This window comes from Cricetulus griseus, chromosome 4 (genome assembly GCF_003668045.3).
Source record: "Cricetulus griseus strain 17A/GY chromosome 4, alternate assembly CriGri-PICRH-1.0, whole genome shotgun sequence".
NCBI classification, from domain to species: domain Eukaryota; kingdom Metazoa; phylum Chordata; class Mammalia; order Rodentia; family Cricetidae; genus Cricetulus; species Cricetulus griseus.
The window spans coordinates 162,371,078-162,393,835 of NC_048597.1; the positions used below are offsets into that span (position 1 = coordinate 162,371,078).

Consider the following 22,758-nt stretch of genomic DNA (forward strand, 5'->3'; position numbering starts at 1 on the left):
GGAGGCGGTGTGTTGCTACCGTGCGTGCGCACACCAGCGGAGTCACTCACGCCGACCATGGCCGAGCTTGGTGAAGCAGACGAAGCGGAGTTACAGCGCCTGGTGGCCGCGGAGCAGCAGAAGGCGCAGTTCACTGCGCAGGTACGATGATGAGGGACAAGGGAAGGAGGGTGAGGCGCAGGCCCTGAGCACCAACGGAGGCCTGGACTCTCAGCACAGCAGGCTCACTCGATGCTGGATCCCGGCTGCTCCTCCCGCCCTGGTGGACCTACAGTGTTCACTGTCCGGGAGTCTAGTGCTGCGTGGGACGAAAGAGGTGCAAAGCAGGGGGAAGGTTTGGGCGACAGAGGAACATGGTGGTCATATTAGCCGGCCACTGGTACGGAATGGTATTAGAATATCTGGGTTCCGACCTTGAGATTCAAGGGCCTGTGTGGAAGACACCGGTCCCCACCTTGAGTTCGGAGTTCGTTGTTGCCCGCTGCCTCTCTGCTTTGAATCATGTGATGTTTTTGGAAGTGATGATCATTATTAGATAAAGGTGAGCGCTGCAATAATCAGTGTAGACTCGGTAAGGTAGGGTTTGGCGTTTTCAGGCGTACTTCAAATCAGTATGCTAACCGTTGCTGACCTTGGAAATACTGATAGCTGTCCTGAATTTCAAGAGCTGATTACTTAGTACTTAGCTTCCCAAGTAATATCACTATGTGTCTATAGGTACAATTCCAAACCATGCTCAATTTGGAGAAATTAGATCCTGACTTCTTCCCATTTTGTAATAGTGCTAGTTGCTTTGAGAATTGTGGGCAGGCAGTGATGGCCCACTCCTTTAATCCACTCAGGCAGATCTTTTGAGTTTGAGGCCAGCCAGGTTTACAGAGCGAGTTCCAGGTCAGCCAAGGCTACACAGAGAAACCCTGTCTTGAAAAACGATAGTACGGTATATAAGGATGAGGAAATTACTGGTGACTAGACACCAAAGTGATCCCATGCACAATATATTAAAAGTGATTGTTATCGAGACACAGAATAAAAAATATCTATAGACTTCAGTGATTAAGGTTTTTCTCTCCTCATAGGTGCATCACTTCATGGAACTATGTTGGGATAAGTGTGTGGAGAAGCCAGGAAATCGGCTAGACTCCCGCACTGAAAACTGCCTCTCTAGCTGTGTGGACCGCTTCATTGACACCACTCTTGCTATCACCGGTCGGTTTGCCCAGATCGTACAGAAAGGAGGGCAGTAGGCCATACCTCAGGAATGACAGAAGATCCAAAAGACTTGTTACTAGGCAGATTGAATGGCCAGTGGAGAGTTGTCAACATGTTGAGTTAGCATCAGGCAGCTACCAAGTCTGTTGGTGCTAAAAAGTAACAGATCAAATGTCCAAAAGTGAAATTTATTTATTGGAATTCAGTAATTCCAGGTTGTATCACACCGGTTAATAAATGTGACGTCTCTAATTCTTTTTGTTCTAAGTCCCAGTTTAGGAACCAACATAAAGATCTCTGAATGACAGAACATTGAAAAGACATGTTCCTTGGCTGGTAATGAAAATGGGAGATCACAGGTTTTGAAAAGTCACCCTAAGCCATCTTTAAGAGGATTAGAGGAACTATCAAAGCCTTAGCCTAAGGCATGGAAGGGAATTTAGGGGTAAGAAAGGTTTACAACAGAAAACAATTTTATTGCTTATATGACTGAGAAAAGATGAACATGGTTGGGGGGGGAGGGCAAAAAAAAAAATCAAGCAAAATGTGCATTTCTTGGAGAAGAGAAAAAGCCTGTTAGTATGGGAGGAAGGTAAGGTCAAGACCCAAACAGAACCAACTTCTTGGAAGTGCCTTATTCTGCAGGACCATGTTCCTGAGTCTGTGCTTAGAATCAGTACTTTTGTAGCACAAAACTGCTTTAAAAATACATGCCCAAAACTACTTCCAACAAAGATTTCACTTGCTTCAAGAAGGTTATGAGGTAGTAACTAGACTCTCCTCTCATTAAACCTCTACTAAACCCAAAGAAAAAACATACCATGGAACATTGACATTTGAGTACCAAAGTTAAGTAGTGTTTCAATATCCCAAAAGGTAGCACCTGCTCATAATCAAGGGCTAGGGCACATCTGGCCAACTATGTATTTTAAAAACAAGTACTTTATTAGAAGTATGTTCCATAAAGAGCACGAATTTAGTTAAAACTATAAAATGCCACTTCATGGGATGTCAGCATAGTAATATTCTATTGCTGGTGTCTGTCATGCTAACCATGAAGTATTTTTGTATTACACATGCAAAAAGTAAGGCCAGGGAGGTTAAATTAACCTGCTCTAGAACTCAATCAATTAGTGGCAGAACCATGACCCACACACAATCTTAGGTCTGAGTTTTTGTGCTTTCTACTCAGTACCAAAAGTGACGACCTCAAAAACAAAAACCCTGACAATGTCACTTTACCTTTCCTCTGAATGAAAAGTCAACTAACTGTTCTACCAGCCACTTTGCAGTGGTATTTTGGTTTCTTTTAATATCAGGATCACAGTATAGCAGGGAGAAATAATATGTTCTTGATAATCATAACACAAAGTAAGACTGGGAAGAAGGGGGTTATATCCCTGAGAAGCGTGTTTCATTTTGGAATTGATTCAACTGGTTTCAGGGAAAATCTAAAATTCGTTAATAGAATTAGAAATGAACAGGGAAAACAACAGGGCTGGGGTATGGCTCAGTGGTAGAGCACTTGCCTAGTATATGCAAGGCCTTATATTCAATCCCCAACTTGGAAAAAAAACAAAACAAAACAAAAAAAAAACAAAACACTTAGATGGCTGTTGCCCTGAATCTCTTTGAAAGCATCATTGGCAACCTGACTACTTCCTAATTCTTTCCATTTGATAGATAGGACAACTGAACATTTAAATAATTTCAAACACTTAGCCCATTTTAGGCACTATATAAAGCAATGAAACTAGAAGACCAATTACTATCCAGTTACTGTTATGTTTGGGTTATACTAAATGTAGCTGTAGACCCTGACCGGCAGGGAAATTAGGCAGAAAACCCCACATTCCTTAGCAGTCATCTGTGGATCTTACTACGAAGGGAAAAGTTTTGTTTTTATACCCATTTATCCACTAAGTAAATTAGATACCTGTAGGGTCCAACTATAGAAGAATCAAAGCACCAAAGCGGAAGCCAGGAAACCTCCTGTATAAATAGCAATTGTTTCCTTGTCAAACTATTCTATCTAGCACTATTTCAATCCTCCTTCATCCCAGACCCTTGATTCCCCCAAATCCAACATTCCAATTGGTGTACCCAGATCATTACTGATTTCAGCTTTCTGGGTTCTTTAATTTGCTATATAGGTATTCTACCCTAAGTGATTAATTGCAAAAAATAATCTCTTCAAGAAACCTTAACAAAATACCAGATTCCCTACTAACAACAAAAGGGGGTGGAGATTAACAGTCCAAAATAGGAAAAAAGGTATCTGTGGCAGGACAACTCTGACCTCCGACCTCAGACTCCTGTGCTGAGTCACTGGCAAACCCCCATTATTAAGAGCTGCAGACAACCAGCGTCCATGGGAAGCAGGACTGCTACTTTCCCACTTAGTCATCCTCTGAGCTTTCAGCAGACCTTGCATCCGTAGCCACTTTCCAGTTCCTGCGCTTGCTCGTCCTCTCCTGTACTTCAGGGTTAGCCACAGGAACATGAATACTTTTCTCTTTCTTTTTCCGTTTGGTTTTCTTAGTGTCTCTTTCCTCGATTTCCTCAGAACTGCTAGCTGCTGAATCATCTGACTGGGAAGTAGCCCTTTCTCTCCCCAAAGATAAAGATTTTTTAGACTTTTTCCTGGATTTTTTCTTGCTCTTGTGTGGTTGTTTCCTTTTCCTGGTACTAGAAGTTCCAGTTTCTTCTGAGAACTCACTTGAGGAATCTGCTGTTATGTCCACAGCTTCCTTTTTGTTTTTTTTCTGTTTTTTGTGGGACCGTTTTTTCTGCTTCTTTTTATGGGATTTCTTTGACTTCTTATGTTTTCGGGATTCCTGGGCAGATGCTTTCACCTGGGAAGATGTTTTTTCCCCATTGGTAATATCTTGCTGGTCACTACTAAGGAAAAGTAAAGACAGAACTTTTATGGAAGAAAGAAAATGTATATTTATATTTACTATTCTGCATTAAATTATTAACATCTGAACTTTAAATCAGAATTTTAAGCTCGGTATGGTGGTACACAGTTATAATCCCAGTACTCAAAAAGTAGATCTTCCAAGTTTGAGGACAGCCTGCTCTACATAGCAAGTTCTAGGCCCCCAGGACTACAAAAAGAGACTGTCTCAAAAAAACAAAAAAAAACCAAAAACAAAAAAAACAAATAGTACTGGTGAGGTTTCTATTTTATTACTCTCAAAAATGTTTCATTTCCTCATCTTTAAAATCCTAATTTGACCTAACCATACTGGTATAAACCTGTAATTCCAATGTTTAGAAGGTAGGGGCAGTAGGGCCAGGAGTTCAAGGCCACCTTAAGCTATAGAAAATCCTGTCGTCCCCTCCCACCCCCCTCCAAAAAAAAAATACACCTCCTGATCTGCTATGCTGAGTTACATATGAAATACTAAATACCATTGTGCTCCCTTATCCATAGTTTCATTATCTGATTCCTGTCACCTATGGTAAATTCCAGAAACAATTTGTAAGATTTTAATTGCATGTCATACAAATTCCTCACAGTACTACTGTCCCACCTAGGACCTGAGTCATTCCTGTGTCTAGTTACCAACCCTTTGGTCATTTACTAGCCATCTGGGTTATTAGATCCACTGTCTGGTATAGCTTATCTTATTTAACAATGACCCTAAAACACAAGCATGATGCTAACTAACAATTAGGATGTGGCAGAGAAAAGCATGAAGATATGTCCTTAAAGTGAAAAAAAAAAAAAAAAGATTTTAAAAGGTATTGTGTGTATAAGAAAGGAATAGAATATGGGAGCTAGACAGACAAGACGATATAAAATATCCAAGGTTTCAAGTACCTTTAAACATGTTCACTACAGATGATAGTGAACAATTAGTTTCTAAAGCTCTCAGGCTTGCAGAATACCAAACTTCAATCAGGAAAGGTAAATAAGAATTGCTTCCCAACAAGATTTCATTATGTCCCAGGCTGGCTTCAAACTCCCGGACTCAAGCAATCCTCCTGCCTCAGGCTCCTGAGCAGCTGGGACTACAGCCATATACTACCATTCCAGGTTCTAGTTATATTTTCAATGACAAATAAATCTTTTGTAAATATTAGGAACTCTACTTATGGCGTAATTTTGCATTCATCTTAGGTGTTTGGTTTTGTTTCTCTAGTAAGTGTATTTACCTACCTGTCTGTTTCAAACTCTTCAGGATACAACTCTTTATATCCACTGTGACCCCATCTGTAAAATGACATCATAATACATATATTTTTATGAAGCAATGCATATCATTTTTGGAAATTAAAACACAATTAGATTTTGGACTGCATGAATACACACATACAGAGAACAAAGGAAAAGGGGGCAAACTAAAAACACACCTCAGTAACTGCTCTATGTTCTATACTATCATCTCAGACACAGGATGTTGTTCATTGAAAGGTTGTATCTGTTCTTTAAGAGACACTAAAGAACTCTCCTCAGCGGTGAAGTCCTTTTCCCAAACTACTTTATAATGTTATCTACACTGGGACTTTCTAAAGATAGTTACTGAGAAGTGATTCATATGACAAGAGAGTTGTCCTTTTAAAGTGCAGAGCCTATGGCCCAAGGCAACCATTAATCTTTCTGTCTCTATGGATTATCCATTCTGGACATACCACATAACAAAATCTTAAGAGTATGGCTTTTGTAAAGTTTTCAAGGTTATGCATATAGACTTAGTACAGATCCCTTTTACCACTAAGTTCTATTCCACTATATGGAAAGCCTACATTCTGTTTATGCATTCATCAGTCACAGCCATTTGGATTTTCACTTCTTAGTCATTATAAATACTGCTGCTATGCACACTCACAAATGTTTATGGGGTCAATCTGTTTTGAAGAATTATTTATACTTATGTGTAAGACTGTCTTGTCTGCCTGTATATATGTGCATCACATGCATGTATGATGCCCAAAGAGCTCAGAAGAGGGTGTCAAATCCCCTGAAATTGGAGTTACGGACACTTATAAGTTGCCTTGTAGGTACTGGGAACAAAACATGGGTCCCCTGCAAGAGCATCAAGTGTTCTTAACCACTAAGCCATTACTCCAACCCTAGGACAATAATATCAAGAAATACATATTCTTGGGCCAAATATCACTAGGGGTAATAAGAAATAGTCACAAACCTGTCTGGCATGTTGGATTCATAATCATATAACTTCTTGTTCCAGGATTTAGCCTTAAGAAAATCATCATCTAGGGCCCCAGAAATTTCATTCTTTGTCCTCCAGTAGTCTCTGTGACTTTCTTCATCAAAACCATCACTTCTCATCCGACTATAAATGAAAAAAAGACAAACGTTTAGAATTAAAAGCAATCTGTGATGCCACTTTATAGAGCATTATAAACAAAACTCATGGAACATGCTGACACTACCTTTGCACCACATAACATTGATATCAGTCATACTCAGCCAGTAATACATCAAAGTCTACATACTCCATGGACACATTCCCTTGAAATTCCTTTTTCTTCTAATGATTTCTCTAGGTAGCTTTAAAAATCAGGTTATGACCCATCTCACATACCTCCTTCCTGTGCTTAAGGGCACATGAGGCTCTAGAGATATTCCTAATTATTCATGCATCCTACACCTCCCATCGAGCAGTCAAGCCTGAATATATATGGAACTTATTTTGTAAACCAGGTTGGCCTTGAACTCAGAGATCCACCTGCTTCTGCCTCCTAAGTACTGGGATTAATTTGGGTGTGATTACCTAGTCACACCCAAATTATTACAAAGGAACTATGAAAGCCCATTGACTTGGACGAAGAGAGTGAGTAAATGTGGCTTTTAGTAAGAAGAGTTGGCTCAGTGGTTAAGAATACTTGTTGGTCTTGCAGAGGATGCTAATTCAAATCCCAGAACCATGTCAGGAGCTCACAACTGCCTATTAACTCCAACTTCAGGGCATCTAATGATCTCTTCTGACCCCTGCAGACACCAACAGACACAGACACACATAATGAATAAAATAAATACTTTTTTAAAAAAAGGTCTAATGCCGGTTGTGGTGGCACACACTGGTAGTATTTGCTGAAGGAGGCAGAGGCAGGAAGATCTCTGTGAGTTCAAGGCCAGCCTGGTCTCCAGAGGGAGTGCCAAGATAGGCTCCAAAGCTACACAGAGAAAACCTGTCTCGAAAAACCAAAAAAGTCTAATAGAAAGACTAAAGAAAACAGTATGACTGACCGAATTAATAAGACTCCAGGGATGGCTAAAGGGCTAAGTTGCTAAAGGTGCTTGCCTGGAAACACTGATGACCTGAGTTCTATTCCCAGAGCCCACAGTAGTAAAAACAAATTCCTGAAAGTTGTGCTCTGACTTTTAGTGTTCACTTTGGCACACCCATATTATATATACTCACACATCATACACAAAGTTGCCAACACAATAAATAAAATTGGTTTTGTTTTTGTTTTTGAGACAAGGTCTCTCTTTGTAGTCTTGGCTGGCCTGGATGTACACCAGGCTGCCCTCAAACTCACAGAGATCTATCTGCCTCTGCCTCCTGAGTGCTAGAATTAAAGGCATAAGGTACCATGCCTACCAAATAATATAATTTTTATAAGATGAAAAAAGAAATAGACACTCCAGTAGAAAATCTTTAAAGCTATTAGACAAGGTTGGAATCCATAAAACCTAAACATTTATAGTAATCCAAGGAGAATTTTTTAATTCCCCACTGAAAATTAGTGCAGAAAGCCAGGTGGTGTCGACCCATGTGTTTAATCCTAGCACTCAGGAGGCAGAGGCAGGCAGATATCTAAGTTCAAGGCCAGCCTGGTCTATAGAGTGAGTTGTAGGACAGCCAAGGCTACACAGAGAAACCCTATCTTGAAAAGTCAAAAAGAGAGCAGCTGGGCAGTGGTGCTCACACCTTTATACCAGCACTTGGAAATCAGACAGGCAGATCTCTGAGTTCAAAGCTAGCCTGGTCTACAGAAAGAGTTCCAGGACAGCCAGGGCTATATACACAAAGAAACCCCATCAGAAAGCGAGCAGACACAGGGGAGAGAGGGAGGGGGAGGTGGAGAGAGAGGGAAGGAGGGAGGGAGGAAGGAAGGAAGGAAGCTAGGAAGGAAGGAAGCTAGGGAGGAAGGAAGCTAGGGAGGAAGGAAGCTAGGGAGGAAGGAAGCCAGGAAGGAAGGAAGCCAGGAAGGAAGGAAGCTAGGAAGGAAGGAAGCTAGGAAGTAAAAACAAACTAGTACAGTCTAGTCATGTTATCACAGCCATTATTGTTAGACTTGGACCTAAATTTAGGAAACAAGGAAGGCTTAATGATTTGCTGAACTGAATTCATCTATCCTTAACATACTAGAATGTTTTAAAGCTAAAGTTAGTAATTCTGAAAAAAATGAGTTATTTTTGGTTCTCAGAGGCACACTTCACCTTGAGCTGCTGGGTACCGTGTTCCTTCTGGTCCCCTGGTAAGCATCCTCCATTTGCTTCTCTAGTTCTCTGATTTTCCACATGTCAGATTCCTCCTGAATCTAGACGTTTTCAAAAGGGAAAGAAACAAAAATAAGTCACTAAAAATAGCACTTTGCATCACAGAAAAGGAACTAGCTGAAAGTACAATCTGCCTTAACTATGGGGTACAGACTGGGCTATGATCTGGAAATAAATTCTGGTTTCTCTAAGGAGTTTAAAAAAATGACTAGACAGTCCAGGGCAGTAAATATAAAATTACACAACAGGTTTTGAACCCCTGCATAGATATACTAATCACATCATCAATTTTAAATCCTGCTGAAATCAGAGAGTAATAGCCCTACATGTTTCTGAGGTGTAACATGACCACAACATCTTAGCTCAACAGTAAGTGATTTTATAGGAAAGATAAAGCAGGAACCATGAGAACATTCCACAAAGCAGCAGCAGAAGCTTGGTGACCATACCAACATCTCTTTTTTTTTTTTTTTTTTTTTTGTGTGTGTGTGTGTGTGTGTGTGTGTGTGTGTGTGTGTGTGTGTGTGTGTGTGTATAAAGAATTAGGTTATCTTTCTGTTTTTGTTTGTTTGTTTTTTTCAAGACAGGGATTCTCTATGTAGTCCTGGCTGTCCTGGAACTTAATCTATAGACCAGGCTGGACTTGAGCTCAGAGATCCACCTGCCTCTGCATCCTCAGTGCTGGTGTGCTAAACACACATTTTTTTAGTTTTGTTTTTCTCAGTACCATACATATACACTTTACCACTAGCCTAGTACCCCTTCCCAAGCCCTGCCTCTTTGTTTCTGTTTTATTTTTTATTCTTGTTGTTTTTTTGGGGGGAGGGGGGATTTTTGAGACAGGGTTTCTCTGTAGATTTGGAGGTTGTCCTGGAACTCTCTGTAGATCAGGCTGGTCTTGAACTCACAGAGATCCACCTGCCTCTGACTCCCGAGTGCTGGGATTAAAGGTGTGCACCACCAGAGCCTGGCGGATAGAGTCTTTTTATATTAAGAAAACAGAATGGGTGGACAGATAGGTAGATAGATATACATTTTTATTTACCTTGTGTAAGAGTCAGAGAGAGAGAGAAAGAGAGAAAGAAAGAGAGAGAGAAGGGGCATACACGTGGGGGTCAGAGATAACTTTTGTAAATCAGTTCCTGACTTCCACTTACTGAGTCAGGGTCTCTCTTGTTTTCTGTCGCTGCACTATCTACTCCAGACTAGCTGGCCCTCAGCTTCTGGCCAATTCTTCCATCTCTACCTGCATTAGGAATACTGGGCTTACATACTTACATCACTGCATCTGGCTTTCCACATGGGTTCTAGAGATCTAACTCTGGTGATCAGGCTTGCATAGCAAATACCTGTGCCATCTTCCCACCCCATTTTGCTTTTTAACATTTATATTATTTTACTTTATGTGAATGAATGTTTTGTCTGTGCACTATGAGGCATGAAGAAAGTGTTGGATTCCCTGGAACTAGAGTTACAGATGGCTAAGAATCAAACCCCAGATTCTCTGGAAAAGTAGCCATCTCTCCAGCCCTATATGTTTGTTTTCTGCTCCTTGCCACATAGAACAGGCAAGCCATGTACTTAACCTCCTGTCTCTCTCTGTCTCCTAAGTTCTGGGATTATAGGCATGCACCATCATACCTGGTTCACATTAAAATTCTTATGAGGCTGGGCAGGGCTGGTGTTTGTCTTTAATGCCAGCACCCAGGAGGCAGAAGCAGGCAGATTTCTGTGAGTTCAAGGCCATCCTGGCCTACAGAGTGAGTTCCAGGACGGCCAGGGCTGTTATACAAAGAAACCTTGTTTGTATAAACTACAATTTTTTTTTTTCTTGTCAGAAGCAAAATAACATAGTTACCAGAACACTGACTGGAAAGCAGATGACAAGTGCCAAAAACATAAGTCTTCCTGCATAACTGGGTTACATCTATACAAAAATTATCTTGTTTTTAAGCTGTTACTCTTCCTATAAAACTAGACATAGAATTAACACAACTATATAGGTAGCATGGGTAACTATTATATCTGCATCCACAGTGAAAAAACTCAGGTGACAGCTAGGCAAAGGTCTGTAATCATAGTTACTGGAGACGTAAAAAGTTCAAGGCCTGCCTGGACTATGGAGTGGGATCATGACGAGCTAGACAACAAACTTAAGTGATCCTGTCTCCTAGGTTCAATCCCCAGTACTATATGATAGTGACAATGTTAGTAATGATAAAGCCAGGAGTACAGTTTGCTGAAGAAATCTGAACATGGGGTCTTGTCCTTCTTTTCATTAGAGGTGCACTCTTAGGTGACTGTCTAAACTCCCAAACTTTTATTCCAGCTCCAATTTTTCTCCTTACTTCCAAGTCTGAGTTTTCAACTTCATGTTCCTTATCATAAATACATTCAAAATCAAACTAGTTGCACCTCCCACATTTGTCCTTTTATCATTTTTGTTCCTTAATTACTACCTATCCAGTCACAGAAGATGGTATTCTGGACTCTACTCTTGTCACATCCTATTGAGTACCTCTTTGCCCCTGCTATGCTTCCATCCAAACCTCAGCACCACTCACCTAGCACGTCAGTCACCTAATCATCCTCCCCAGTACTTCTCTCCACCTTCTATTTCCTACCACAATGACAAAATCATCTGTCTAATCATACATTTTTGTCTTTGAACGTATGGCAATCATACAACCTCATGCTCTCATGGTGTAAAACAACACTTACAGGTATGACACATGTATGGTTCCACTCCTCCATGATGACTTCTTTACTGACCCAAAGAGAAAGTTTACCTCTTAAATCTCATAAAAACAACTCTAATGTGAGACTTGGGCCTTATCTTCGGTCACTATTCCTGTATCTTATGTTTTCTAGATGCATATAATTTCTTTCCCTGAGTGATTAATGCTTGAGGGGTGGGCATGGAATGAAGGACTTTGCATATATGAGGCATTACCAATAAAATACATCACCAACCCCTGATATTTTGCCTTGTATTAGTGCATGGTGATCTCAGTCAAAAACAATGCATCCAATAAACTTTATTCATCAAGAATCAGTTCAAATATCAGCAACTCAAATACCATTTATTCAGTGAAATCTTTCTAATTTCCCAAGGCAGATTTCTTTATTCCTTCCTTAGTGCTCTAAAACATTTTGTAACTATCTTCATGATATAGTACATTTCAAACTATGATTGCTTCTTATACATCTTTGCTCTCTCCCAACATAAGTCATAGTTTACTGTATGCCCTCAAGAGATATTGATAAGTGACTAGATTGTACTGCCTACCTTATTGTGAGCATCTGTATGCCGGATGACATTCCTCAGGAGGACTTTCCCCAGTGGAATCCGAGACATTCTTTAATCTGAAATGAATCAATAGTATGTAATAAATTTATTTTTATTAAATTATAAAGAAACAAAAGGAAAGGGGGGAATCACTGAACTTAGAAGACACAGAACATAGGGGAGAATTTTCCTTTCAGCATTAAAGGCTTCAGTGAACGTTAAGTATGAAGAGGATATGTACAGTAAAAAGTCCTTAAAATTGCAGAAGGCTGCACAAAAATTGCTCCTATGAGCACCATTTTATTTAGTCCTCACAATTTTCTATGTTTTAAGAGTCAAGTAGTCCCTCAAGATCCATGGGGGGGATTGGTTCTAGGGCCCCTAAAGTTAACAAAATCCAAGTGTGGGCTGGGGATATAGTTCAATGCTAAGAGCATTTCCCTAAGCACAAGAGCCATCCTGGATTCAGTCCCCCAGTAACATATACATGCACACACACACACACACACACACACACACACACACACACAATAATCCTAGGGTACCCGTCTCTCGTTTAGAATACCATAGTATTTGCATATAAACTACACTCCTGTGTGTTTTAAATTATGACTTTTTATTGAGACAGGGTCTCCCCTAGCCTCAGTGAGCCTTGATCCTCCTGATCCTCTTGCCTCCACCTCCCACATTCAGAGACAACATACATGCACTTCCACACTTAGGGTGGGTAGGGTATCTAGCTTACTTATTAACACCTAAAACTATGCAACTCTTATGTAAAAATGTTACTATGCAGATCAGAAATAATGACAAAGGGGGGAAAAGGTCTGTACATGATAAGTACAGATGCAATCTGATTACCCAAACATTTTCAGTTGGCTGTTATTTGAACCTGTAGGGATTCCCGAATTTAGACTCTATCCCCACTCCTATTTTGAAAGTCAAGATCCTTTAAGTCCCTCGGCCCCAGGGCGAATAGACCCAGGCAAAGGATGTATATCAGTATCCAAGTTAGAAATCAAATCTCAAACTCCCCAAAATCAGTTTGCAACTAAGCAAACATCTAGATCTGCGGGTATCAACATCACATATGTCAACAGCAATAAATACTGAGTTCTAAAAAAAAAAAAATTAATGACCTAAATATCTCTATTCAGGACATTTTGTTTCCTACAATGTTTGGAACTTTCCGAAACCCAGAAGACAAAGATATTCACATGTGTAGCTACGAGGGGCTTGGTGCCACCGTCCGGATGCTCACTCACCCCTCGATCCTGAGGAAATCAGGCATCTTGTTAGTGTGAGACGAAGAACCACTCCATTACAAGATCTCCTCCGACCCAGGAAGCCAAGGAGTCAGGGCTGAAAGGCAGCTCTGCAGCTTCACCCGAGTCCTTCGTGAAAACGCAGCCTTCCCACCGGTTACAGTGCCCTCACCCGAGGCCCAGGCTACGGCTGCCTTCCCCCAGCCGAGCCCGCCAGGCGGCTCTCTCTCCGGGACCAAGGCCAGAGCGGGCGCAGGCGCGGAACGCGGCCTGCGGGCGGGCCCGGGCATTCCCCGCTCTCGCTGGGCTGGGACAGCGCCCGGCGGCTCGGTTTCACTCCCGGGACAGAATGGGGACACAGGGCATGGACGTGGCCTTCCGTTGGGACCCGGGAAGTGTCTAGGGTGCCTGAGGGGAAGCTGGAGGTTTCCAAGGGGAAGTCGGAAAAAACACCCCCATGTCTGTCAGCGGGCTCCCTGCCCCGCCGCGGCCTCGGCGCTCCCGGCAGCCTTCCCTCGAAACGCCCTCCCCACACAAACACACACAAACACACCCATACCGTGCGCCGCAGCTTCGCGTGGCGGGGTGGGAGAAAAGGCGGCGGCTTCCTTCCGGGCCGGAAGTCGTGCCCCCGAGAAACGCTTCCTCCCCACGGGAGACTCCCTGTGAGCGGGCTCACGGGTCTCCGGGGAAGCTGACAGGTGCAGGAAGGAAGCCGGCACCCTCCTGAGAGGGAGCGGGACGGCCCCTCTGAGGAGCCAGTCCGGCGCTGGAGAAAAGATCCGGAACGGGATATGGAGCCGGCGTTCTACTTTGCACTCCCCGGACACAGTTAGATGCTGTACCGGACCTGGTTACCATGGTAACGGGAGTCGCGGTTTGTCTAGACACTGACTGAAGAGGTGGGTTTCCCCACACTGGGATAAGTTGTGTATTCTTTGTTTATTAAATCTAATCTTAATGCACGATTTAAAGACTCTAAATCTCTTTTTTAAATATTTTTGTGGACCGTTTGGGACACTTCTCCGTTGCGGGAGGAGAGTGATGATACGATCTTAGAATACTACTCGTACATAATATTTATCAAGTGTTCCCGCTTTAAGTATTGGCGTTCTTAGGCCTCGTCTTCATTTTGAGAAGAATAGGTGTATATATATACATTATTTGCTCAATGCAATATAGCTGCCTGTAGTTAGGAAGAACTTAAGCATACTGGCTCCAGTGACCCTACACCTCACACCCCCCACTCCCAGTTTTTTTGAGACAAGGTCTCAATATGTAACCCTTCCTGTCCTGGAACTTGCTCTGTATACCAGTCTGGCCTCGAACGTACATAGATCCACCTGCCTCTGCCTCCAGAGTGCTGGCATTAAAGGTATGCACCACTGCCCAGCTCAGTGTTCCTACTTTTAGTTATTATACTAAGGACTAATGTGCCTCTGTTTCTTTCTTTCTCCCTCCCCTCTCCCTCTTACACACATACATACACACACACCACTCATAATTTCAGGGCTGGGAGACACCAAGTCAGCCAATATTCAACTATTGGAACAATATCAATAGGAAAAACAAGACTTAAAAAGACCTTTCTGTTCCCACTGTGTTTGTGAAGGCCAGAGAGAGGTACAGGTACAAGGTGGGAATTTAGGAAGTGGTTAGACTTACAGGCTGTAGAAGAGCCAAGGTAAAGCAGAGTGGTTACACAATCTTTTAGACATAGGAAGTAAGAACAGTAAAGAGCTTCCCCAAAACAAAAGCCCCCTCCTCTCCTGAAAGAGGAAGTAAGGCCATAGCCACACAGACATGTATTTTCTCAAGTCGTGTCTTTCCACAGGTTCTGGAGGCCTATCTCATCACCAATCATGAGGGCATCCTCAAAGGGCCTTCTCACCCAGATTTCCCAGTTCTGGAATATGCTCGACGATTTGGCTGAAAATGATCCTGAGCGCTACAAGAACTTTATTGAACAGGAGCTAAAAGATGGAAAAAAGCTCTGTGTGGACCCAGAACCACAATTCTGCCTACAGACCAAGATCCTAGTAGGTAGAATTGGCGCAATGATGATCTGTGTTCAATGAAACTACTCCAAGATACCTTACCCTTCTCTAGTGCTACTTTAACACAAGAGAAGTTTATTAAAATTGCCTCTCTAAACAGAAACTGAAACAGTGTGGAAGGTTTCACTGAAGGAGTAAAAATGAGAAATACAGAAATATGCAAATGAGGCCTTATTGCCCTGTAGAAAAATAGTGATATACTGAATTAATATTTTTATTAGTTCAAATTAGGAACAAGCTTGCTTCACATGTCAATCCCTTCTCCCTCTCTCTCCCCTCCCCCAGCCCCCCCAGCCCCTCACCACATCCCCCCTCCGCTCCCCAGGGATGGTAGGGCCTTCCAATGGGGCTCCCCAAAGTCCAACACATCATGCTGGGTTGGGCCTAGGCCCTTCCCCATGTGTTCAGGCTGAGAGAGTATCCCTTCATATGGGATGGGTTCTCAAAGTCCCTTCTTACACCAGGGAAAAATACTACTGATCCACTACCAGGGGCCCCAAAGAGTGCCGAGGCCTCCTCGTTGACATCCACATTCAGGGGTCTGGATCAGTCCCATGCTGGCCTCTCAGACAGCAGTCTGGGGTCCATGTGCTCCCTCTTGTTCAGGCCAGATGTTTCTGTGGGTTTCACCAGCCTGGTTCCGACCCCTTTGATCTTCATTCCTCCCTCTCTGCAACTGGGTTTCAGAGTTCAGTTCAGTGTATAGCTGTGGGTGTCTGCCTCTGCTTCCAACAGCCACTGGATGAGGGTTCTCAGGAGAGGTCGGGGCGTTGGAGGGGGAAGCATGAATTAAGTTTTTAAAAAACAGTTTCATTACATTTTATGTGTGGGTTCCAGAGAGTGCATTTCAAGGACAGTTGCCTAGCATTTGGGAAGGCCTGAAAAAAAATGTGATGACTTGCATTTGGAATATTACCAAATTTTATTTTAAAAAAGCCATTTGACAATATCAAAATTATTTACTTCCTAGAAACCAAAAGAAAAAATACTTTTTGTCAACCTATGTCAATGGAAAAGGATCATGGCTCCCCAGTCAGCCACTCATCCTGTACCTGTATATGTTGGCAGACCAGAAGATATCTCTGAGGCATCAGGTATAAAGAATTAAAGAATGCATGCATGATTTTTTTATTGAACATATTCATAGACCAGATTTTACTTGGTAAAAGATTTTAAGTAAAATATTTAATTTTACTTAATTAACAAATTAGTGTACTTTATGCACATTTAATATGATTTCTAATAATATGATCTGCTTTCAACCCACATAGAAATGCCAACATGGAATTGGAATTTAGTGTATACGATGTGTTAGAACAGAGGCCTGCGTCTATAGGCCAGATCCTATAGCCTGAATCAGGCCTTGCCTCCCTGCAGCTCTCTCTGAGACAGTTAAGAATCAGTCTGTTGGGGCTGGAGAGATGGCTCAGCAGTTAAGAGCACTGGCTGCACTTCCAGAGGTCCTGAGTTCAGTTCCCAGCACCCACATGGCAGTTCACAATTGTCTATAACTCCAGTTCCAGGGGATCCAATACCCTCACACAAACATAGGTGCAGGCAAAACACCAAATGCACATAAAATAAAATTAAGAATCAGTCTGTTCAGTGACTTGACAGCTTTCAATTCATGATCACCTTGTTCTTCTGAGATGTCATGTACACTATCCAGAAGTAAATTATTTGACTGAAGTAAATTATGTGATGTGAAACTTAATAGGTTTTCTCCACACACACCCCATGGTAGATTTCTCGGCCGGTGACGTAAGCCAAATCAAGATGAAATGAAAAAACTATAACGACAGGTGTACTTGAGCAAAGCAACTCCCAGGCAGGTCCTCCAGGCCCAGAAATCAAGGCTGGAGAAGCTGTCCCCATAAACAAAGGCAGGGAGACTTTATGCGATGCAGGTGAGGGGTGATGACATTTCTGCCACAAGCTGGGTTTGTGCCCAAGTATGGTCAAAAGCTGAGTGCTTAGGTAAGGAGTTGGACAGCTGGCAACTTCAGGGAAGGAAGCTGCAGTAGCCACCAAGAAAGCAGAACTGGGCTTTTTGGTGTCTTTCCTTTGTTTGTAGACTCTCTGAGTGGGTGGTGTTTGGAGGAAGAGACTAGAGTGTAGCTTCTCCAATCATGCAGGCATGAGCTGGAGGCTCCAACGGAACATTACTGTCATTTCTAAAAGGTTATAACAAGTCAGCCTTTTCTTTTGTTCTTCCGATTGGTCCTTCCTTAAGGGTATTTTGCCCATGCCCTGCAGCTGCTCTCTGAAGGACCACTTATCCTGCCCCCATCTCTCTTAGAGCAGCCAATGTCTCTCCCACACTGCCTCTCTTCCTCACTCTGTGGCGCTCCTCTCCCAGCTTTAAAGGGGAGCCAGTAGTTCCCTTTAGGGCCCCATCATGCTTAAATCTCTAACTACTGCCTTGTTCTTGTCTAAGCATCTCCTCTCATCTCACTTCAAAGCCCTTTCTCCTACTAAACTGTATTTCTTCTGCAGGTAACTTTGTGTCAGCCTCCTTTCTGGATCAGCCACTGCTGGTTTAACACAGTGCTGCTGTGGTAGCTCTAAAAACACAGGGATGGGATTTGTACTTTGTAACTTTACTAATAGGGTTTAGTACACTGCCTGACAAAAGTCCTTATAGAAACAAGCTGTCTTCTGAATTACACACAGGTTCATATACAGTCATCAATGTTGCCTACAATCCTGGTGTTCTGCAAGCAGCAGAAAAAGACCCTGGCATCAAAGACCAGTTAATAAAAATGGCCATGCATTGCATTGAGGAACGATTCCAGTTCACACTCACACATTCGTACCATGTTACTAGTTTTAAAATAAAAGGAAGCATTCCTAGAATGAAAGAAAATCTGATGGGCACTAAAACTGACTTCACAGGCTTCAAAGGGATAATGGGAACAGGTAAGTGGATGTATGTAAACTAAAAATAAACTGATGTCAGATTTTGTTTTTGTAACCTGTGTATATTTTCCAAATCAGAAGCCACTATCTTAAAAGAACAAGAAACTTAAAGATGGAAAATATACATTATTAGAAATGTCAGTGTATCCAGAAAGATGTCAAAATCTTGAAGAATTCCTAAGCTAATTATTTGACTTGAGGTTCTGGGTATTTTGAGTCTGTTTAGCTGTGCCAGGATCAAATCCCGCCAGAGCCTCACATGCTAGGCAACTCCCACTGAGCTGCATGCCCAGCTCTGCTTCAGATGTGTCCGAACTAAATTTCCAAACTAATTTAATAACAGTGTCATCAGCTGTCTCTGTAGACAACACTTATCTTAAAGCTCACAAGTTGATAGTGTTTTGTATCTCCCCTCCCTTTTTTTTTTTCCATAAAGAAAATACTCTTGAAAACATCAGAAAGAGTACTGAGAGTGAACCAAATCACCTTCCTCAGGTGCTGCTGACAAAAAAACAAGCATCATCAGACAAGGGACGATGTCTCATAGAGGAGATTTCTAGTTCAGAAATCCAGGTGGAGGTTAAGAAACCAGCTTATGAATTAAAGGTTGTAAAGGATCAGAATGAGAAACCTCTGAAAATTGAAGTGAAAATAGAGTTACCTGGGATTAACTCAGTCTCTCTCTGTGAGCTTAGTGTTTCTGAGGTAAGTTAAACAGATACTGTGGTGGCCCTGTGGTGTCTCTGGGGATTGTTTGCAGGAACTCCTGCAGGTAAGAAGATCCACCGATGACCAGTTTTGTATTGTTTACAAATAACATTGGCATCTCCTCCATGTATTTGAGGTTACTCATACTTTTGAATAAAAGGTAAGTGTTGTGTAAATTTAATTGTGCATCAACTTTGCATAGTTCTAACAAACATGTGAGAAAGCTTTAGAGAGAAAAGATTGGTTAGGGCATGATCTCAGAGCTTCCAGCCTTGTTTAGGTAACTGTTTTCAGGCCTGTGTTGGAAATATCAAGAACATTGTGACAGGAATACATGACAAAGCAAAACCATCCATTACTCAAGGCCAGGGAGAGAAAGGAAAGGTCCAGGGTTCCACAGTCCAATACCCAAAGACTTCGTACTACGTCCCACATCCTAAAGGCTCCAGCACCTCCCAGCACTTCTATAGTGGGGGAAACACTCAGAGCTTTGGGGAACAGTTAAGATCCAACTATAGCCAGGCATAATAGTGCACACCTTTAATCCCAGCATTTAGGGGGCAGATCTCTGTGATTTTGAGATCAGTCTGGTCTATATAGTGAGTTTCAGGACAGCTAGGGCTACACAGAGATCCTCCTGTCTCTGCCTACCAAATGCTGGGATTAAAGGCATGCACCACCACCACCTGGCCTGTGTTCTCCTTTTAAACCAGACCAATGACATGTCAAGACAAGTACTGTGAGAGATATGGTGAGAGAGCAACTATAGAAAAGTCTCACATTCTGTGAAAGGCCCTGCATGGCAGTGGAGGATGTTCTTGTTGAGATCCCTTGAGAAGGTCCCTTGACTACCTACCTTCCTATTCCATTGCTTGGCCAATCTTCAGCTCCATTTGGGGGAAGTTTTTCTTGTTTCAGCATCCCCATTGGGTGTGTGTGTGTCTAATATCATAGAATATGTCATTCTTGGGTACTTAACATCTTTCTCAGTGGGTTACCTGCTTATGGAATACTGAGGGCCAGAACTACTTTAGAATTTGAAAGCAGTTCCTTTTAGCCCATTTTAACTGTTTCTTTTATTGTCATTGCTTTGTCCACAATTCTTTCCCAAGACTAGCTTCTCTAAACTTTTTTTCCTTTGGTTTTTCAAGACAGAGTTTTCTCTGTAGCTTTGGAGGCTGACCTGGAACTCACTCAGTAGACCAGGCTAGCCTCAAACTCACAGAGATCTGCCTGTTATCTGCCTCCTAAATGCTTGTTCCTTAAAGTCATGTGCCACCACTGCCCTACACTTTTATTTTTTATTTTTTAAGCTGATACATAAAATAGCATTTCTATCATGGCACCTACATGTCTTTAAACTGAATTGCTGTCATCTAAACCAAATATAAGGATTGACTGACATTTACTTTAGCCTACTCAGAGGCCTTTAACAAGTGCCTCTTAAACTTTGTCTCAATCTGCCATTGTAGCTAATGGCAATTTCTTAATTTTATTTTTCAGAATTACTTCCATTTACTTTTCAACCTTCAAGCCTTAGAATTTGGAGGCTGCATATAAACTAGTTATTGTCTGCACTCACTTCCTCTCCGTGAAATGTACCCGAGAAGCACATGTTAATAACATTCTATTTCCCACTTTTATTTTTAAAGATTATGTTTTTTTTATTTTTTGTATTTGAGTGCTCTGTTGACTTTTTGCCAGAAGAGGACATCAGATCCCACTGTTGATGGTTGTGAACGACCATGTGGTTGCTGGGAATTGAACTCAGGGCCTCTGGAAGCACAACCAGTGAGTGCTCTTAACCAGTGAGCCATCTCTGCAGCCCCTATTTCCAGCTTTTAAGGTACAAATTAGCTGGATACTTTATTGCCTTCAAGATCATCAGGTTAGGTTCACTAAGGGCATTATCCACTATGAAACATATATCACTGCCTTTCAGGCCCTAGTAGGTTTCCTTGCCATCTGATGGTAAATCTAGAAAACAGCAACACAAAGCTCAGATGGCAACACTCTACTTCTGATACCGTTCAGTTAACATTTGATGTGTCTTGTTAGTAATCAAAGTGTTAAAAAATGCAAAACAGTGCCCAGCAGTGGTGGCACACACCATTAATCCCAGCACTTGGGAGGCAGAGGCATCTCTGTGAGTTCCAGGCCAGCCTGGTCTACAAATTGAGCTCCAGGCCAGACTCCTAAATTATAAAGAAACCCTGCCTCAAAAAAAAAAAAAAATCCACAAAAGCAATTTTATTGCTTGTTGCAAGTCCTATGGGTGTAACTAGGTCTTCATATGAGTGAATGTAGTAGTCTCTTTAGGATGCAATTGTCTCATGATTTTAAAATCTATTTTTTTTAAATTTTAGGTTGATTTATTGATTGAGGTCTCTGAGAAGTACCGATTATTCCTGAATCTTCCAGAATCAGTTAATACAGAAATGACTACAGCAAAATTTGTCAAAAATAAGTCTGAATTATTCATTACAATGCCATTGGCATAAAAACAGTGTATTTTGTGTTTTCATTGCTACAGCTCATGTCAGTTATAGGACCTACATTGTGGGCAGGGGTAGTGGTTTTTTGTTTTCATTGTTGTTTGACACAGGGTCTCACCATGTAGCCCTATGTAGCTCAAGCTAGTCTCAAACTCATAGAGGTCTGCCTGCCTCTGCCTCCTGGTTTTAAAGGCATGTGCCACCACGCCTAGCAATATATATTTTTATCTTTGGGAAAGGGTCACGTGTAGCCCTAGGTCACATAGCCTAACCTTGCTACATACCTGGGAATGATCTTAAGTTTCTGATCCTTCTGTCTACAATGCCCAGACACTGAGAAGACAGTGATATGTCTAATTTTCATTTACTTTTCTTTGTGGGGCTAGAGAGATGGTTAAGAGTGCAGACTGTTCTTATAGAGCCACCATGATGGGTGGCTCACAACTGCTTGCAAGTCCAGCTCCAGGGGATCTGACATGCTATTCTGGCACATGTACTCAACTGCACATATATACCCAAACACAGACACAAGCATATACATACAACTTAAAATAGTAAATAAAACATCTTTTAAAAAAAAACTGTAACTTTGCATCAACCAGAAATTTGAGAATACCATAACCATAAGATACTGGTTTTAAAGATGTTTAGTTATCTCAAGTAATTTAAAAATCATTTGGTCTGTAATGTGTGATAAAACATGACCAAAAGCAACTTGGCGAGGAAAGGGTTTATTTCAGCTTACAGTTCTACCACATCATCAAAGGAAGTCAGCACAGGAACTGGCTGGAGCCAGGAGGCAGGAGCTGAGGCAGAAGCCAAGAACTGACTACTGGCTCACTGTGCAAGATTTACTCAGCCTGCTTATGCACTCCATAACTACCTGGCCAGGGGTGACACTGCCTACAATGGGCCGGGCCCTCCCACATCAATCACTAATTAAGAAAATGCACCAGACTTGCCTAAAGGCCAATCTGATGGAGGCCTTTTTTCAACTGAGAGCCTCTCTTCCCAAATGATTCTAGCCATAGCTTCTACCCCAAGTATCATGTGAGAACTGTTGGCTTACTGAAAACAAACAAACAAACAAACAAACAAAAAAACCACCCAGACTCTGAGCAGAATCAACAGGATGAGCTGTGGCAGTGAAGTTGTCTTCCAGCAATATACAGGGCCCAAATATAGTAATATCCATGTCTGTGTCTCTAAGAACTTCTGTAAGTCAATAAAACAGATTTTCAAATGACCAGTTAGACTTCTGTTACACATGGTCTTGTGGGCTAGACAGAATATTTGGAGGGCATTGCACACCATAGGAAAAACACATGCA

At 41.9% G+C, this 22,758-nt stretch overlaps 3 protein-coding genes across 5 annotated transcripts; 2 read left to right on the forward strand and 1 right to left on the reverse strand.

The window, feature by feature from the left end:
• The first annotated feature begins 9 nt into the window (after positions 1–9).
• Positions 10–1,464, forward strand: Timm8b (translocase of inner mitochondrial membrane 8 homolog B). The gene is made up of 2 exons (XM_027412143.2): positions 10–141; positions 1,080–1,464. The coding sequence occupies exons 1-2, from the start codon at positions 58–60 to the stop codon at positions 1,245–1,247; spliced, it is 252 nt and encodes an 83-aa protein (XP_027267944.1). The 5' UTR covers positions 10–57; the 3' UTR covers positions 1,248–1,464.
• On the reverse strand, positions 1,387–13,948 carry Nkapd1 (NKAP domain containing 1). 3 transcript variants are annotated; one of them, XM_027412140.2, is made up of 6 exons: positions 13,809–13,948; positions 11,985–12,061; positions 8,636–8,736; positions 6,369–6,518; positions 5,381–5,434; positions 1,387–4,113 (listed from the first exon to the last, which is right to left on the reverse strand). In XM_027412140.2, exons 2-6 carry the CDS (start codon positions 12,051–12,053, stop codon positions 3,612–3,614), a joined length of 876 nt encoding a protein of 291 aa, XP_027267941.1. In that variant the 5' UTR covers positions 12,054–12,061; positions 13,809–13,948; the 3' UTR covers positions 1,387–3,611. The 3 variants fall into 3 exon arrangements, with proteins under 3 accessions (XP_027267941.1, XP_027267942.1, XP_027267939.1); XM_027412141.2 differs by lacking the exon at positions 13,809–13,948 and adding an exon at positions 13,250–13,737 and having other exon boundaries at positions 1,387–4,110; XM_027412138.2 differs by lacking the exon at positions 13,809–13,948 and adding an exon at positions 13,250–13,711.
• Positions 13,949–14,013: 65 nt separating this feature from the next.
• Positions 14,014–21,442, forward strand: Pih1d2 (PIH1 domain containing 2). The gene is made up of 6 exons (XM_027412137.2): positions 14,014–14,151; positions 15,084–15,288; positions 16,277–16,400; positions 17,980–18,225; positions 18,662–18,930; positions 21,300–21,442. Exons 2-6 carry the CDS (start codon positions 15,112–15,114, stop codon positions 21,432–21,434), a joined length of 951 nt encoding a protein of 316 aa, XP_027267938.1. The 5' UTR covers positions 14,014–14,151; positions 15,084–15,111; the 3' UTR covers positions 21,435–21,442.
• Positions 21,443–22,758: the final 1,316 nt, after the last annotated feature.

Coding starts and splice junctions, on each gene's coding strand:
- Timm8b (XM_027412143.2), top strand. CDS start 58: ATGGCCGAGCTTGGTGAAGCAGACGAAGCGGAGTTACAGCGCCTGGTG. Junction 142..1,079: donor AGGCGCAGTTCACTGCGCAG/GTACGATGATGA, acceptor CTCTCCTCATAG/GTGCATCACTTCATGGAACT.
- Nkapd1 (XM_027412140.2), bottom strand. CDS start 12,053: ATGTCTCGGATTCCACTGGGGAAAGTCCTCCTGAGGAATGTCATCCGG. Junction 8,737..11,984: donor ATACAGATGCTCACAATAAG/GTAGGCAGTACA, acceptor GAAAACGTCTAG/ATTCAGGAGGAATCTGACAT. Junction 4,114..5,380: donor GAAGAGTTTGAAACAGACAG/GTAGGTAAATAC, acceptor ACTTTTCCTTAG/TAGTGACCAGCAAGATATTA.
- Pih1d2 (XM_027412137.2), top strand. CDS start 15,112: ATGAGGGCATCCTCAAAGGGCCTTCTCACCCAGATTTCCCAGTTCTGG. Junction 15,289..16,276: donor GCCTACAGACCAAGATCCTA/GTAGGTAGAATT, acceptor TTTACTTCCTAG/AAACCAAAAGAAAAAATACT. Junction 18,226..18,661: donor CAAAGGGATAATGGGAACAG/GTAAGTGGATGT, acceptor TTTTCCATAAAG/AAAATACTCTTGAAAACATC.